Here is a 16,747-nt window from a genome sequence, read left to right as displayed (position 1 = left end):
AACAAACAGGTTTAGTCGCAAATGTTTACTCTAAATAAATAAATAAATAAATTAGTTATTGTATGCGCAAATCATTGGAAACGCTTTTTAAGAAACGTTTAGGAAAAATTAAGAATTACAAATCCACGTTTAAAAACGATTATTCAACAAAATTTGGCGTTCAAAGGTGCTGAGCAGGTAACTTTGTTACCTGTCGCTTCAAAACAGGTGGCCGGCTAACCAATGCACTTAAAATCTCTTAGTTAACAGATCATGGACTTCTATTCCGCGTTGCTATACAAAAACACTCCTTGAAAAGCAATAAAATATATTTTTACTAAGCTGCAAAGCTATACTTTGGTTTGATATCGATATAGTGTTAATTCAAGTAAATAAGTAAATTATTGTTCAACTGTTATTGCTGAACACGACCACGATCGTTCACTAATGGTTAGCCGTTCGTAGAAGTGATGCGATGCACAAGGTAAAGATCATAACTAAAATGTTTAAAGGTGTGGTAGGCTATTAACCACTCCTTTAGTGATGTCAGAAGCGATGAACAAACTCTAAATTGATCAGTGTTCACCGAAACTGTCAGACATTTCAGCTGGATATCAGAACAAGGAGCACATCAATTATGCCTCATCTGAAGCTCCTAGCACTTTGTTTGGTTCTACAAGGCTTGGTACTTTCTGCCTTGGGAAAGCCACCCGACAAAGCAGCTAAAAAGATATCTTTTGCCAAAGAAAATAAACATGAAACCGAATCCGCCCGGACTAAGTCTTCAAACAACAAGAAAGAACCTTTTGCAGGCGTCAAAGACATCAAGCACAAACTGGACGTTGCAAGAGACGATTTCAAGGAGCATAACCAAGTAGTCACCGGAACAACTCCAAAGGAATTAGAAAACGATGCCAAAGAAGAAATACATGAGAAGAATATCAGCTTTAGACATCATAACTATGAAGAAATGACATGGCTACTGAAGGATTATTCAAGAAAGTACAGCAAAATAGCGCACTTGTATGACATCGGTATCTCGGTACAAAACCGCAAACTGTGGGTCATGGAAATTTCCAATAACCCAGGGAAACACGAACCGGGGGAACCGGAGTTTAAGTACGTTGCTAATATGCACGGGGATGAAGCGATAGGACGGGAGATGTTACTTCACCTGATAAAATACCTGTGCAAAAACTACGGTGTTAATCCCAGGGTTACCAACATCATAGACACGACAAGGATACATATTATGCCGAGCATGAATCCGGATGGATATGAAATGGCCGCCACCTTTTCAGACGAAGAGTGGAAGTCAAGTCGATCTAACGCGAACGGGATCGACTTGAATCGTAATTTCCCGGATCAATTTTTCCCAAGCACTAACGGAGCACCTCAACCGGAAACACGGGCGGTCATGAAATGGATCAATTCTATTCCCTTTGTGCTGTCAGCGAGTTTGCACAGTGGAGCACTTGTGGCAAATTACCCGTATGATGATAATCCCTCGGGACAGAGCGTGTACAGTGCTACCCCGGATGATGACGTGTTCAGACAATTGGCGCGCTCTTATTCAGAAGCCCATCCCACAATGCACCTCGCAAATGCCCCTTGGAAATGTAAAGACATCCCCCGAGAGCATTTCATAGACGGGATAACAAATGGCGCCAAGTGGTTCAGTGTGTCAGGGGGAATGCAAGATTACAACTACGTGCACTCGAACTGCTTTGATATAACGCTTGAACTTGGCTGCCAGAAGTTTCCTAATGCGACTGAGTTACCGGAGTATTGGAGGGAAAACAAAGAGGCACTTCTGAAGTATATTGAGCAGGTAAATTGAACAATACTGGAGTGGTAAGCGTGTAAGTCTTAAGATAGAAATTTCATTTCATAATGTCTCCTACAGGATCGTGAGTTTGAAGTAAGCATTACATGAGAAACCCAAAAAAAGGAATTTGAGAGAGGCTTCCTTCAAACGCCAAATGTCGCTCCTATGTTTACATCAGTCCGCAGTGATAAGCAAAAGGCAGGGGATTGGCGCGAGTTTTAAAGGGGAAACTTCAGGGCAGGGTTTTTAAGCGATATCTGGGCTTCTGATTGTTTCGAAACGCCGACATTTGTCGACCTTTTTCTAGCTTGTCTACGAATAACGTTTTTCGGTAACATGCTTAATCGACGTTATTTAGTACTATTTTCATGTCAAGTTACGTACAAATCAGATGACATAGTAATGTTTATTCTCCTTCTGTTAGGTTCACTCAGGTGTGAACGGGTTTATAAAGGATGAAGACGACCAACCAATCGATGGAGCGAGGATTACTGTTGCAAACCGTCGTCATGACGTATTTTCATCGCGTGACGGAGACTTTTGGCGTTTGCTAGTCCCAGGGTCCTATGAGATCACGGTTTCCGCCAAAGGATTTGAACCAGAGACCAAGTCATGTACAGTGTTGTCCGATAAAGCAGCTAAGCTTAACTTCACTCTTAAGAAAATGAGAATGAGAGAGCCTCGGCACCAGGTACAGATGGATATGTGGCCACGGGAACGAATTCTAAATGAAGACGATTACAGGCACATACAGGAGAAAGATCCTAGCCAGTACAGGGATCCAAGCCAGCACAAGGTACCCAGCCTGGGTTTTAATGATGAGCGCAGTGATGATTATGATGACATCCACAGGAGAATGTCTTATGATGGTTATGGACGGCATGCGCGTACTTTTCCTCGTCCGAAATGAAGTCCAGACCATAAAAACTTCCTTTAAACTACTGATAAGAATTGGTAACGCTACACACTAACTTCCATGTTGGTATGATTGAGATAAGCGGCTAGCGCTTATTGTTTTCTTTTGAACATTCGTGAATTTGATCAGATTTCTTATTGTTGGCTGTTCCATGAAAGACCAAGGATAAGGAAAACTGTTTCTGAGTTTTGGCTTTAGGACACCTAAAATTTCAGGCCTGTTACTTCTATCTTTTAGTCTCTGCTAACAAATTAAGACTACTTGCCTTTGTCCTCTATGTCTCCTCAGTGAGTGATAGGCGGAGAAAAATCTGGCCACCTTGATGGTGATGGCCGCGCGAAGTCTGGAGGCTAATAACATCACGCCAGGGAAAGGAAAAGCTGGAACAGTAAAAAACGCTTTCATTAATAGGAAAGTTTTTTAAAAGGTTCACTTAATACATTTGCTGACGTCTTTTGAAAATGGCATTATTGTCTCGAACCCAAATTCCGTTCTGGTACGGGAAAGAATTCTTGCGCCATAGAGATCTGGGCAAGAAGAAAAACTATCAGGCAAGCTAGACCTGGACACATGTCATGCTGTTGATTGACAGGACGGTTATCACTCCAAACAGACGGTTATCAATCCAAACAGGAAAACGCGCTTTTACACTTTTCTCTAAACAATTTTGGAAGTCTAGAGCTCTTTGAGCACGTTTTGAAACTGTGCATTTGCTCCAAGTAGATTTTGTTGTACGTTTGGGAGATCATGTGGGTGCTATTAGAGACCTTTACATTGGAATACGAACACGAAACTAAGTACGAGTTCGATTTTCGAAGTTCAAACCAGTGACGTTTCCAGAGCCCTAGTTCTTCATGCTGGTTTTAGGCAGAGAGGGTAGCTCATGGGATGAGATGGGTATGTGACGTGATAATGTGAAGCCTGCAAACTAGAATTAAAAAGTCGTTCTCGTACTCGATCTCGTACTCGTTCTCAAATCTGAAGTTCCTATTAATATTTAAACGTGAGTCCCGTTTCCATTTGAGAAATTTTCATACGTATTCAAAGAACAAAACCTTAAAGGAGCTCAGTCACGGTATTTTGAGTTATTTTGGTCACATTAATATAACCTTGAAATTGAATGGAACCTGAACATAGTCATTTACTAAGTAGACTAACAAGGCTGCTGTTTGGACTTTATCCTCTTTTCAACCCGTCAAAAATATGGGATTCTAATATCGACAGATGAAGTTCCAGGCGACAGTACACTGTCTTGATGTAAATAAAAAAAATTAGCAATGTATTAAGAAAAACGTTATTAGACCTGAGCTGTTGAATTTCATTTTAAAATGACGCCCGTATTAGACTAACATGGCCGATGTTTGACATCATCGTCTTTTTCACCCGCTAACGAGAAGAAATTCTATACTCGAAAGATGAAGTTTTAGATGACACTTTTAAACCTTGATATTCACACAAAAACTACCAAGCTACTACATAAAAAGTTGTTACACCAGAAAAGTTGCACTTCGTTTCAAGATGGCAGCCATATTAGACTCACATGCATGGCCGTTGTTTGACATCATCCGTTTTTTTCACCCGCTGAAGACATAGCGTTTTAACATTGAGAGATGAAGTTTTAGGTGACAGTTTTATATCTTAATATTCACTTAAAAACTACTAAGCTACTACATAAAAAGTTATTAGACCAGAAAAGTTGCATTTCGTTTCAAGATGGCAGCCATATTAGCCTAACATGGCCGATGATTCCTATCATTCTTTTTTTCACCCGTTGATGAGATGGGATTTTACCATCGACAGATGAACTTTCAGATGACAGTTTTATATTTTAACATTCACGCAAAAACTACCAAACTACTAAATAAAAAGTTATTAGACCAGAAAAGTTGCACTTCGTTTCAAGATGGTGGCAATATTATACTAACATGGCCAAGGTTTGACATCATTCTTTTTTTCACCCGTTGAAGAGATGGAATTCTACCATTAAGAGATGAAGTTTTACATGACAGTTTTACGTCTTGAAATCCACACAAAATTTACCAAGCTACTACATAAAAAGTTATTAGACCAGAAAAGTTGCACTTCGTTTCAAGAGTTTGGCCATATTAGACTAACATGGCCGATGTTTGACATCATTCTTTTTTTCACCCGTTTAAGAGATGGGATTCTACCATTAAGAGATGAAGTTTTACGTGAGAGTTTTACATCTTGAAATCCACACAAAATTTACCAAGCTACTACATAAAAAGTTATTAGACCAGAAAAGTTGCACTTCGTTTCAAGAGGGTGGCCATATTAGACTAACATGGCCGATGTTTGACATCATTCTTTTTTCACCCGTTGAAGAGATGGGATTTTACCATCAAGAGATGAAGTTTTACGTGAGAGTTTTACATTTTGAAATTCACACAAAATGTACCAAGCTATTACATAAAAAGTTATTAGACCAGAAAAGTTGCACTTCGTTTCAAAATGGTGGCCATATTAGACTAACATGGCCGATGTTTGACATCATTCTTTTTTTCGCCCGTTTAAGAGATGGGATTCTACCATCGAGAGATGAAGTTTTACATGACAGTTTAACATCTTAATATTCACGCAAAAACTACCAAGCTATTACATAAAAAGTTGTCAGACCAGAAAAGTTGCACTTCGTTTTAAGATGGCAGCCACATTATCCTTAAATGGCCAATGTGTCACATCATTCTTTTTTCACCCGTTGAAGAGATGGGATTTTACCATCAAGATCTACCAAGCTACTACAAGCTACTACAAGCTACTACAAGCTACTACAAGCTACTACATAATACTACAATCTACCAAGCTACTACATAAAAAGTAGACCAGAAAAGTTGGACTTTGTTTCAAGATGGCGACCATATTAGACTAACGTGGCTGTTGTTTGACATCATCCTCTTTCTAACCCACGAAAGAGATGGGATTCTAATATCGAGAGGTGATGTTCCAGGTGAGAGTAGACTGTCTTGACATAGAGGCAAAGACTAGCAGGTTGCTGAGAAAAACGGCATTAGACCTGAGATGGACTTCGTTTCAAGATGGTGGTCATATTAGACTAACATGGCCGAGGTTTGACATCATTCTTTTTTTTTTTAGCCGTTGAAGAGATGGGATTCTACCATCGAGAGATGAAATTTTAGGTCACAGTTTTATATCTTAATATTTTCACAAAAACTACCAAGCTACTACATAAAAAGTTAGTAAACCAGAAAAGTTGCACTTCGTTTTAAGATGGCAGCTATATAAGCCTAAAATGGCCGATGTTTGACATCATTCTTTTCTTTTTTTACCCGTTGAAGAGATGGTGTTCTACTATGGAGAGATGAAGCTTTGGGTGACAGTTTTATATCTTAATATTCACGCAAAAACTACCAAGCTACTACATAAAAAGTTACTAGACCAGAAAAGTTGCACTTTGTTTCAAGATCGCAGCCATATTAGACTCACATGGCCGAAGTTTTACATCATTCTTTTTTTCACGTGTTGAAGAGATAGCGCTCTAACATTGAGAGATGAAGTTTTAAGTGACAGTTTTATATCTCAATATTCACGCAGAAACTACCAAGCTACTACATATAAAGTTCTTACATCAGAAAACCTGCACTTTGTTTTAAGATGGCGACCATATTACACTCACACGGCCGATGTTTGATATCATTGTTTTTTTCCACCTGTTGAACCTGTTGTTTAACGCTCTTCAAGCTATTCCGAAGAGGGTAGCAGCAATAACTGTGTCTTTCTTTCTCGAAGATTGAAACCACGATGACCACGATGGATCCACGAACCCGCCACTATGATTTGTATCAGACAAACCTAAAATATAAACTTGTGCGATGTCATGTTTGAAAAACGGAAAGGAATCACTTTCGATGAACTCTCGTGGTTTATGAAACCATTTGCTCGACATGGCGAATCAAATTTGGCTCGGATAGAGTGACTGTCCTCGAATTTGATCGATAGAAGCGAACAGAACATGGATTTGCCGCCATGCTCTACCTCGCACCACTCGTTCTTTGATCGAATTTCGCGCGATGCATATACAGCTAGGCCTCTGGTTATAATATTAACTGTTTAAACTTTGTTAACCAGGCCATATATGGTTGGTGATCTGGTTTAGCGCATTAAATTATTCTGTCAAATGCCAAACGGCTCATACACCAAACACCCACAAATTGTTCAGTAATGACAGATTACGGCACATCTGATTAGCACAAGCACCATGACGTCACCGGAAATTAGAACCCATGTCCTGCTGGGTATTTCAGAGTCTCCTGAATCTCGCCATGAAAACATCAAAGAGATAATAATAAACCATAAAGTAACAAGGATGGTTAAGGATGGAGAAGATTAACACGGATTACAAACGACGAACTTGAAAAATTTAGGCTAATATTTTCAAGATGCTCAAACCGTGACGTAGCTCGTTTAAGTTGATCGAATGAACGTAACTTTTTACATACTCCTTCATAATCGAATCATTCATAAATTACATTATCATAATTATTCATATACTGCATTATTTAGCTCAGTGGGAGCCCCGGCGGAGTACTCCCTTATATGGGCTATATAGGTATGTGCGGCCCCAAAGGGTAGGATTTTTCAGCCGTTTTGGTCAGAAATGAGGTGTCGATTTTGGCCATTTTGGTCTTAAATAGGGTATGACTTCAACACTCTAGTCTTGAATTGGGTATGTGTCTTACAAGAAGCTACTTTTTCATCGATGTCAATAGGACCGTCAACAACTTATGTTTAGGGTAACCTGTGCCAGCCGCAACGGTCATAAATAGGGTGTCGAAGTTTTGCTCAGGTCTTAAATAGGGTAGCAAAAATCGCAGATTTTGGTCATAAATAGGGTAAGGGTTTTGGGTAGTTGGCCGCACACCCCCACAAGACTTTTCTGGGAGTATCCCACCTCTCTGGGCTGGGAGCAAGCGATGCTTTAATTTTCCCATAGACCAATTAACTGCATTATCAATCATTGTCAACGCTTTCTATGCAGACTAAGATTCCATTCAAATCTATCACGGCTCATTTCACCCTTTTAAAAACTTTTGTAAGCTGCACTTAGGAGGTGTCCATGCTGATCTCTCCTATAGTTATGTAAAAAAGGAAAACAGGCATTCACATTACTTAGCTATTGAAGCACATGCTGTGTGGTGCCAATGATCCTACGTTGTGCCAGCCGTTGCGCCTATTGTATCTTGTTTATGAACCATGGAAATGAAATTAAACTACGCATAAACCCGCAAGATTTGTTCTAAGTTGTTAATTGGATGGTGTTAAAACTCCATTATTATTTATTTATCAGACATTTCCGAGCGCTACAAACATGTTTTTGCTTTGTAACAGTGCCCCCGCAAAAGCTTTCGTGTCAAGATATAAACAAATAATGGTGGAAAATTTTTAAATTACATCTCCTGTGGCGGGTTACAGTGAAACTCACATTTAAATTTGAATGGATTAGTAGAGTCAGCCTGATATTACGACCTCGATGTCTGTGTTAGGGAAAAGATAAAACGAGATTGTATGGCGGCAAACAGCAGCCTAAGAAGGACACTATTCCATCATCTTCCGACACAAGACGCGAGGTACGTGCGTTGACGTTTCCAGCTAATAAATTGATAGACAGTTATAGATTGCTCATTAAAAAAGGCTCAAACTCAAATAAATATTTCCTAACCTAGAGTGGCTACTACGGAAAACAACGCTTGCATTTCACGCAACAAACAATAGAATAGGTCTCGTAAACTTTGCTGCAAGTTGTTTTTTTTTTTGTCAATTATACACCCAGTACAATTGTTTCAGCTCGGATGATTAGCTTATGAAAAATCCATTACTTTATTGTTTATGGAAATACAAATTGAATGGACTGCAGCAGAATGTTTCAGACAGACCTTTAAGTTCTAGATTAGCGATTAAAAAGTTGTTTCACGGTCTAGCCTCTAAAAATATAATTTTCTCCCGACTTCTAGTATACCGGCCGTCACCATTCCCAATTTTTCTAGCATGGTCTAAGCGCTGCTTTAAACGCTGCCCTCAAGACCCTGCATATATCGTCTGCGTCACAAATGCCGCGCAAATGCTTAAAATATTGTTACTTTGTAGATGTTAACGAGCATGCAGGGAAAACCAAATGATTTTTAGTGGTTCAAGAAGAGGATGGTTGCTCTATTCTCTAAAATCATCCTTGCAATCGTATTGTTATGAAAAGTTCATGGTTACATAGAGCAACACCAGTAGATGAAGCCCAATATCTTTGACAGTGTGGTTGCCAATGGTTACCCACGATCCTTCTTTGTAAAGGGCGAACAACACTACACGCTATCTTTGATCCATGTTCATATTTTGCCTCAGCCTTTAGCTTCCTTAATTCCTTTAGAATCCTAATATGACAATAAAAACAGTCAAGGTTTCTTCCAAATGCGCTCGTTTCTAAATTTTTATGTCCAGTATACTGTGAGTTGGTGGTAACTTCCAACATGTCCAAAGGGCTTCAGTCCTCGCGGATAAAGATCATGGAGGTGTCTGTTTGACCATGGCAGTATAAACCTTTAATCACAAAGCTTTTCATCATATTTCTGTATCCTACCTAATAAAAGCATTTAAACATTGCCTTTAAAATTGGTCTAGAGAACTGATTACAATGCAGGTCTGAATTGGTTTAGATGGGGTATCACATCTTAGGTCAGGTCTTAGAATAGGGCAGGGAAAATCGCAGATTTTGGTCTGAAATAGGGTCAGGGTTTTGGGAAGCAGGCCACACACACCCACCCAGAAATGTAAAAAAATACAAAACACAATCTCTACCACTATTCTAGTTCTTCATCTATGGATTCTATGCATTTTTTCGTTCCACAATTCAAGAAGAGAAACGCCAATAGAAATAATAAGGATAATAACAGTCACGAGTGATAAGCTCTTGGAATAAACGATTAAAACATTTCTTATTTTCTTAATAATGTGAATAGTTGAAAGCACTGTGATATCTACCGTGATTTTTTGGACATTCTGCTATTTAACGCTGGTCTGAGGGCCTGATATGCTTTACTGAATGGTTATGTTTTATGTAAGGACCCGTCCACACTACGCCAGAGAAATTTGAAAACGCACCAATAACTGGTCTTATTATATGGCTAGCTCCGTGAGCGGGCAAGATGAATCAAATCCTGCGCTGTGATTGGCTACCCGAGCGGGCAAGATGGAGCTATCTTGCCCGCTCGGGACTACCCGCCGTGTCCCGCAAGAAAAATTTCCCCGAAAGCCATATAATAAATCCCTTATTGACCAAGCTTGTTCGGTCAAGATGGCTGGATATTGGCCTCGTTCTTTTTTTGCGAGTTTATGGACCTCGACTCCGTCTCGGTCCATAAACTCGCAAAAAAAGAACTTGGCCAATATCCAGCCATCTTGACCTTACACTTGGTCAATAACCCATATATTTTGGATTTGTTTTCGGTCAGGGAAATCACATGATTATCGTGACGTCATCGTTTCCGAAAAGCTCCGTTTTCAAAATGTTTTCCGTCCACACTAAAACGCAAAGCCGGCGTTTTCAAATTCCTCCGGTTTGAAGAGAGTTTTCGAAATGCTCCGTTTTCGTGGCGGATCAATGTGGAGGGCAGGCCTAACCGTAGAAATAAAGTTGCGTTTTCAAATTTCTCCGGCGTATTGTGGACAGGGCCTAAGAATGTGTTTATATCTTTCTTACAGGAATTCTTTGAGTCTTGCTCGTCGTGAACATCTCTGTGGATGGGACATCAGCCAGCTCGTTCTTCTACACGACGACATAGGTCTGATTCCTTTAAAAACTGAAATATTCTGAACAAATGTATATATTTTGAAAACAGCCCGAAGAAAATATGCTCGCTGATTGGTTTAAATCTACTAGTCACTCAAAACTTTATCTAAATCCTCTTCACAGACAAAGAAGCAGCCCTAGCGCACGTTGCTACGCTACTCACTATCTACAACAGAATAGAACGTGAGTAGCGTAGCCAATCAGAGAACAGCATTCATGATAGAACGCTAGTAGATTTATACTAAAACTCGATAGAACACAGAACTATCACGTTCATATTCCTCAGAGACATTTTTATTCGTAAAAGGTAAACCTGACAGGAAGCAATAGGCTTCGAGTGAAAAAGATCTTAGCGAGATCTTCCAAAACTCAAATCTTCTGGTACAATATTTCTAAACCCAAAGGTGTTATTTTTCCGGCCCGAACGAGAAAGTCTACAGAAAAGTAAGATCAGATAAGTTTTGAAGAATGCACTAGAGAATATTGACTATTATTTTTTTTCTTTTCCCGATATACTGTTTACATAACTAGGAATTGTCGAGTGGTTTAACGATGAAGAACGACAAATATTCCCAACAGGTGAGCAAATCGTTCTCTCAGCACTCAGTATAAACAAACCTTAGGGGTTATTTTTCTATGGGTAATCATGATGCGGGTTTTGAGCACTACTGTTTATGGCAAAGACTTTTCAATGACCTAACCGGTCTGTTCATAGCAGAACAATCTTAGGAATTTTAACAAAAGCTCAACTATTTTTCAGCGTAATACATGTTGCCATAACCCCTCAAAATCTGATCATTTGCTTCAACTAAAAGTTCCGTCAAAGTCACGGGTTTCTGTTGGGCCATAATTACACCAATCCCGCCGTGTCCGGTCTTCGTTCCTACCGACTAAGGGAGGGAGGGATGGGAAGTGCGGGCTCAATTTCCTGAACAGAAGCTGTAATCATCTAACGTATCCGTCTGACGGCGAGGGAAGAGGGAGCCCGAAGGAGGGAGGCAGTCAAATAGCGGGTCTTTCCATCAGAAAAGCAAGTACCCTCCTTAAATAATTTCAATATGACTAGGTTAATAAACATTTTCATGGGTTTTACAAGTTTGTTCGTTGTCTTTCAGAATGGTGCCGTTCTTTATTTGGTCAAGTACCACCTAGAACTATAGACAAGAGCCGGCTGCAAACAGCGCTGAATGAGATGTCGACAATGAACACATTTTCTGGCCGGTTACTCGAAATCTGCTTGAAACGGCATATATATTACAACCACGAAATGATGCCTTTATTGACAGAAAGAAAACCTGACAAAGATATTCGAGAAATTCGGCAACATCTCGTTACTAACCAGCCAGGGCTCAAGTCCAAGGCAACCTCGTTTCCAGGACATTTCCCTTTGAAATTAGGAGGAGCGGAAAAAGTAAAAAGTCCCGGGAACGAGGTTGAGGCCAAGGTTGCCACGCCCGAACCTTACAGGACTTTGGAGGGGAGAGAACGTCGGTGTGAGGAATATTCTAAGCCCGTAGTGAATCCGATCTCTAAAATATGCAACTTGGAGAGAAGACTCGCAGCAAGAAGAAAAGCAAAGATTGACAAAGGGATGGAAGGACTACAACAACCTTTCACAACTAAAACAAGACTGTGCCAAAGAAAGATTTTCAACCCTTCCGTTATATCAGTCATGGGGGGAGTTAGTCCCGAGACTCCTACAGAAAACAGTCACGACACACGTAAAACGTTCTACAAGAAGTATTTGCAGTTGTTGCCAATTGACAGGGCGCTACAGACAACAAAACACGTCAAGACGATCAATCTCCCTCCTCTGAGGGAAAACCTAACACTTTTGCCAAAACTTTCCCATAGCAAACACTTGCAATACAAGACAGTCAGTTCAAGAGCTATAGATCAGAAAGCGGTCCAAAGTGCGCTTAAACCAGAGTTTTTGGTTGAGCAAGCAAAAGAGCCGCTTTTGGTGAAAGAAGACCTTCATGAATTGCATGGAGACTCAGGGCCTCAACAGGGTATTGCAGTCAACACGAGTATTGCTGTGACACGTCCTTGTTCTACGGAATTAGTTTCCAAGAACCCGTGATCTTTTTGTTTGCAATTTCTTCGTCATCACGGCCAAAACCAAAACTCGCTTCTTCACCAGTGCGTATTGAAATGTGTGACTGGTCTCTTAAGGTTAGGAACTTGCGATAGCTGGCGTAAAATAAGGTCCAGTGAATGTCACTTTATTTTTCGAGAAAAGTTCGGTTCCCCGCAGGTCCTCGATCCTCGAGAGGACGGACGTTGAGTGGGGGCTCATTTTGCCGAACAGCGGTTGATAATCGAGCGTGACACTTGACAAATAGAAGTGTGATCCGTTGATTAGCGTGACCAACACGGGCATAGATAACTCTCCCAATACGAACAAGACGTTCGAAATAATCCATTCTTGAAGTACTTATCATTTTGCTAGCCCAAATTTCCTTTATCCCCTTACTGAAAATAAGGATTGGTGTGTGGACTTGGGACTCTGGACTGAAATGTTGACGGTCACGTTATTTGTCATGAAGGTCATGTTAATTCTTGTTATTCAAGTCCATCGAGCAGAGTACAAATACAAAGTACAAATAATATAATAGTAAAAATATCATGTTGCCATGGAAACCACACGATGTTAGAGTGATAGCTAAACATTAAGCCTGAAAACAAGTTTTATTTTTATACTGAAAATCCAAGTCACTTGCGGGATATTTTATGTTGTTGAAAGCATTGTATGATTGGTACAATCGCTGATGTTTTTGGATAAAACAGAGTTTTACTCTTGAAGCTGGTCCGTCCTCAGACACTCGCATTTACACACTGCGTGGCATGGATAATCGCACTGGTCCAGCTCTTGCATGTTTGTTCCTGAGAAGCCTGTGGAGTTAAGCCAGTTCTAATGAAGAGAAAAACAGTGCGAAGTCAAATTCTGCATCAACTGCAACTTGTCAGCTTAAAAAGCCTTTACATCTTTTGCTTTGCGACAATTTATTTTACACAAACATATATATACCTTTTATTCACAGACCTTAAAATTTTTTGAGATTCAAAGAGGGACTTCACTAGTGTTTGAGCCTTGATATGCAATCTTCCTTGTTCATCCCTGTGTATTATCAACTAGAGTCTTGGAGTCCTGAGCCCTTTCAATTCCTTCATTAGTATTAACACTCCAGACTACCATAAGTTCAAGTTTTTCACTATGGACAATGTCAGTCAAAATGTGGATGCCATTCATATTCATGATATCTGCAGAATGAAGTCATCTTTACAGACCCTTCACAGGTATTTAGGCCTGATATATGCAGAAATTCTGTAGCATGGAAGGCTGAATTCTTGATTAAGCTGTGGATAAAATGCTTCCAAACAGAATTCAAGAACACTTTTTAGCACTTTTCAAAGACTAACAAACATTTTTCCAAGGCTTAAATTTACTGTTTTTATCCTTTCTGCAGTTGGCAGGAATTCACCCAACTCGGGGTTTCTCATGACTTCGTTTATGACACATATTTTTCACTTTTTACAGATTTCTAGCTGTGCAAAAACAAGAAGAAAAGAAAAGAAAAATAAGGAAAAATGAATGATGCAAATCAGAAATATGCTAGCCATTTTATACGATGTCTGCCCTTTTAAACAAGCAGAACAAAATTCCATGACCTACACAAATCCTGTTCTAATAAAATTACCGACAATGCCAAGTTCCACGCATTGCAAAGAAGCTAAAGCAAAAAATATAAATGAAAAAAAAAACTTAAAGCATATTTTCACGAGATAAAGTGCCACCAATTTAAACAAGGAAACCGTATCTTCCTAACTGCTTTAATTATGGTACAGTACACTTTCTGACATGCCACAGGGTAGTTCTGTCACAGATGTTGTCTAGATGAGCAACAGGATGAAGTAACAAACAAACACCAGAAAATAGTCATTTTATAATGCTATGCATTTATTTTAGTTTTGCCGACATATTAATGTACACATTTTATGAGTGGTATTTGCCACCTCAATAATAAGCTTTTTCCTCTTTCTTTTTTAAAATCCTAACTCAATATTAAGATTCAATTGAACCCATTTTCTTAACTGTCTTTTCTTGTTTGGGCACTTTTTCATAGAGTATAAAATTGTAAATATTACTTGATGGGTATCATTTCCCTACAGCTTCGCATAGAGGACCAAGCTGGAATTTCATACACGATAAGTTTCTCTTTTGTCCTTCATAGCACACTTTAGTAATGTCGTTTCATGTGAAGCGACAAGTGATCTGATCGCGAAAAGCTACGGTCGCACGTTGTACATTTAAATGGCTTAATCCCCGTATGTTTTCGGTAATGCCTTGTAAGTTCATCGGATCGCGCAAATCGCCAGCCACAGTCTTTCCAGTTGCACTGATATGGTTTTTCACCCGTGTGGGTTCGTTGGTGAGCTTTAAGATGCGAGCTTTTAGTATACGATTTATTGCATCCTTCGAATGTACATTTATGAGTCCTTGCCAATGTTCGCTTCCCTTTGGGTAACTGCGTTGGGGTTGGATCAGTGGAATCCTTCGCATCATTAGCATTTGAAGAGCTAGTTGCCTTTAATGTATTCGAGTTTGGCTTTGAAGAGCTGGAGTTTCCTGCAGAACCTTCGATCGTCAGTTTTGCCTTCGCCAGTTTGGTCAAAGACTCGGTACTCATTGATTCGTTGTCAGTTTGCGTGCCTTCCGAGGTCTGTTTGATGGTCGTACAGACAGGTTTCATCTCAACATCGGCGCACGTGAGTCCTCCAGGCTGGATGCAGTCTAGCTGAATTTCGATGTCAGAAGAAGACTCGCTCGTAGGACTGCAACTTGATAAATTATCAGGGCTAGAAGAGCGTAGTTCCAAGCAAATGACATCCTGTTGATATGGCAATTCGTACAACAACTCTGTATCTTTCAGCTTGCTTTCGATTAGGTCTTCCTGGCAGAAATATTTCTCGTTGTAATTCAGCTCGTAGTCTGAATCGAGCGAGCTTTCGGAGTCAAATGCACCGCCGTCATCAAAAAGGTCCACTTTGCCATTGAATTGTGAAAAATTCAAGCTATCGATGTCGAACCATATCTAAAAAAACAAGAATCGAAAGCGTTGGTTTCGTTTACTTGTCACTAGCGTTCTTCGAAAGTTCCAAAATTGACCAGCTAGTAACATACTACAGTACATGTCTGCTAGCTGCTACATCACGCAAGTTCTGCTCTTTCAATCCCACGGGCATCCATAAAGACTTACCTTTCTGAAATGTTCTTCGGGATTGCCTAACGTCTCTTTAGGCCGCAATAAATCGAGAGTGACAGTGGAAAGCAATGGGTCGACAACCGAGGACATTTTTGAACCTTTGCTATGCACGTTTCCAGCATGCCTTGGTTCACTGCACACAGCTAAATAAGCAGTTTCCTTTGACAAGTCACTTGCCTTTTTTAATGGCCATCTTATTGGTTAAAATTCTCGTTCAATCGAACAATCGATCAAGAGGAACCAATACGATGTATTTCTTATCCATATATGGGCATGACTAAAATAGAAACACAGCTGCTTGGTATAAATACAGAGCGAGTTCATAACAGCCCAGATTGTTCGAGGAGTCACGTCGGTGTGAAACGAAGCTAAACGAGGGTGAATCGCTAATTATGCGGAAATATTTCAAGCCAAAAAAGATTCTTTTGGTTGTGAAAATATGAGAGAAGAAGCAATTACACGGGCATAATTTAATAAAACCCAGCGGTAAAATACTAAGCTCAAGAAGGTCACGAATGACACAGATAACGCTTACAAATACAGAACAAAATATTCAGTATGGCGGGATTTGTTTACAACTATGTTGAATTTGTTTAAAAGCCCTTCTCGATATCCACATAGTGCAAATTTTTCGAGTTGCTATCTAATGAGATCATTCCGCTCGGAAATTTTTAATAGGAACTATGATTGATCAAATATCGACAGCATGTAGACGTTGTGCTATAAAAAGAAGACAATTAACTCGCATTGATCACAAGACTGTCATGTTTGTACAAATGGAAAATTACTGGTTGTCGGCCGTGAGCCATACATCACTGTATTTGTATACAGGAAATTAAAAACTCGGTCAAAGGACAAATATATGTGCACATACATGTTTGTATGGCTTGATCACATGTGGAACTTTAATGCATTTCCATAAGTGAACAGGACTGCGAACC

General features: G+C 39.8%; 3 protein-coding genes across 4 annotated transcripts; 2 read left to right on the top strand and 1 right to left on the bottom strand.

The window, feature by feature from the left end:
- The first annotated feature begins 457 nt into the window (after positions 1-457).
- Positions 458-4,740, top strand: LOC145467579 (carboxypeptidase D-like). 2 transcript variants are annotated; one of them, XM_081451147.1, is made up of 3 exons: positions 458-1,810; positions 2,232-2,603; positions 3,012-4,740. In XM_081451147.1, exons 1-3 carry the CDS (start codon positions 617-619, stop codon positions 3,012-3,014), a joined length of 1,569 nt encoding a protein of 522 aa, XP_081307273.1. In that variant the 5' UTR covers positions 458-616; the 3' UTR covers positions 3,015-4,740. The 2 variants fall into 2 exon arrangements, with proteins under 2 accessions (XP_081307273.1, XP_081307272.1); XM_081451146.1 differs by having other exon boundaries at positions 2,232-4,740.
- Positions 4,741-9,779: 5,039 nt separating this feature from the next.
- LOC145468736 (uncharacterized) lies at positions 9,780-13,299 on the top strand. Its single transcript, XM_081452439.1, has 3 exons — positions 9,780-10,531; positions 11,071-11,129; positions 11,606-13,299. The coding sequence occupies exons 1-3, from the start codon at positions 10,327-10,329 to the stop codon at positions 12,620-12,622; spliced, it is 1,281 nt and encodes a 426-aa protein (XP_081308565.1). The 5' UTR covers positions 9,780-10,326; the 3' UTR covers positions 12,623-13,299.
- A 918-nt stretch (positions 13,300-14,217) lies between these two features.
- On the bottom strand, positions 14,218-15,974 carry LOC145467583 (uncharacterized). The gene is made up of 2 exons (XM_081451151.1): positions 15,801-15,974; positions 14,218-15,635 (listed from the first exon to the last, which is right to left on the bottom strand). The coding sequence occupies exons 1-2, from the start codon at positions 15,894-15,896 to the stop codon at positions 14,781-14,783; spliced, it is 951 nt and encodes a 316-aa protein (XP_081307277.1). The 5' UTR covers positions 15,897-15,974; the 3' UTR covers positions 14,218-14,780.
- Positions 15,975-16,747: the final 773 nt, after the last annotated feature.

Source organism: Orbicella franksi, chromosome 14 (assembly GCF_964199315.1).
Source record: "Orbicella franksi chromosome 14, jaOrbFran1.1, whole genome shotgun sequence".
Classification (NCBI taxonomy): domain Eukaryota; kingdom Metazoa; phylum Cnidaria; class Anthozoa; order Scleractinia; family Merulinidae; genus Orbicella; species Orbicella franksi.
The sequence above is the reverse complement of the archived record's forward strand: the minus strand, read 5'-3'. Positions and strand labels throughout refer to the sequence as shown.

Excerpts from the sequence above, each read along its gene's own strand:
- LOC145467579 (XM_081451146.1), top strand. The coding sequence starts at position 617 with ATGCCTCATCTGAAGCTCCTAGCACTTTGTTTGGTTCTACAAGGCTTG. Across the intron at positions 1,811-2,231 it reads TTCTGAAGTATATTGAGCAG|GTTCACTCAGGTGTGAACGG; the intron begins GTAAATTGAACA and ends TCCTTCTGTTAG.
- LOC145468736 (XM_081452439.1), top strand. The coding sequence starts at position 10,327 with ATGCTCCGTTTTCGTGGCGGATCAATGTGGAGGGCAGGCCTAACCGTA. Across the intron at positions 10,532-11,070 it reads TCTTCTACACGACGACATAG|GAATTGTCGAGTGGTTTAAC; the intron begins GTCTGATTCCTT and ends TTACATAACTAG. Across the intron at positions 11,130-11,605 it reads TCCCAACAGGTGAGCAAATC|GTTAATAAACATTTTCATGG; the intron begins GTTCTCTCAGCA and ends CAATATGACTAG.
- LOC145467583 (XM_081451151.1), bottom strand. The coding sequence starts at position 15,896 with ATGTCCTCGGTTGTCGACCCATTGCTTTCCACTGTCACTCTCGATTTA. Across the intron at positions 15,636-15,800 it reads CCGAAGAACATTTCAGAAAG|ATATGGTTCGACATCGATAG; the intron begins GTAAGTCTTTAT and ends TTGTTTTTTTAG.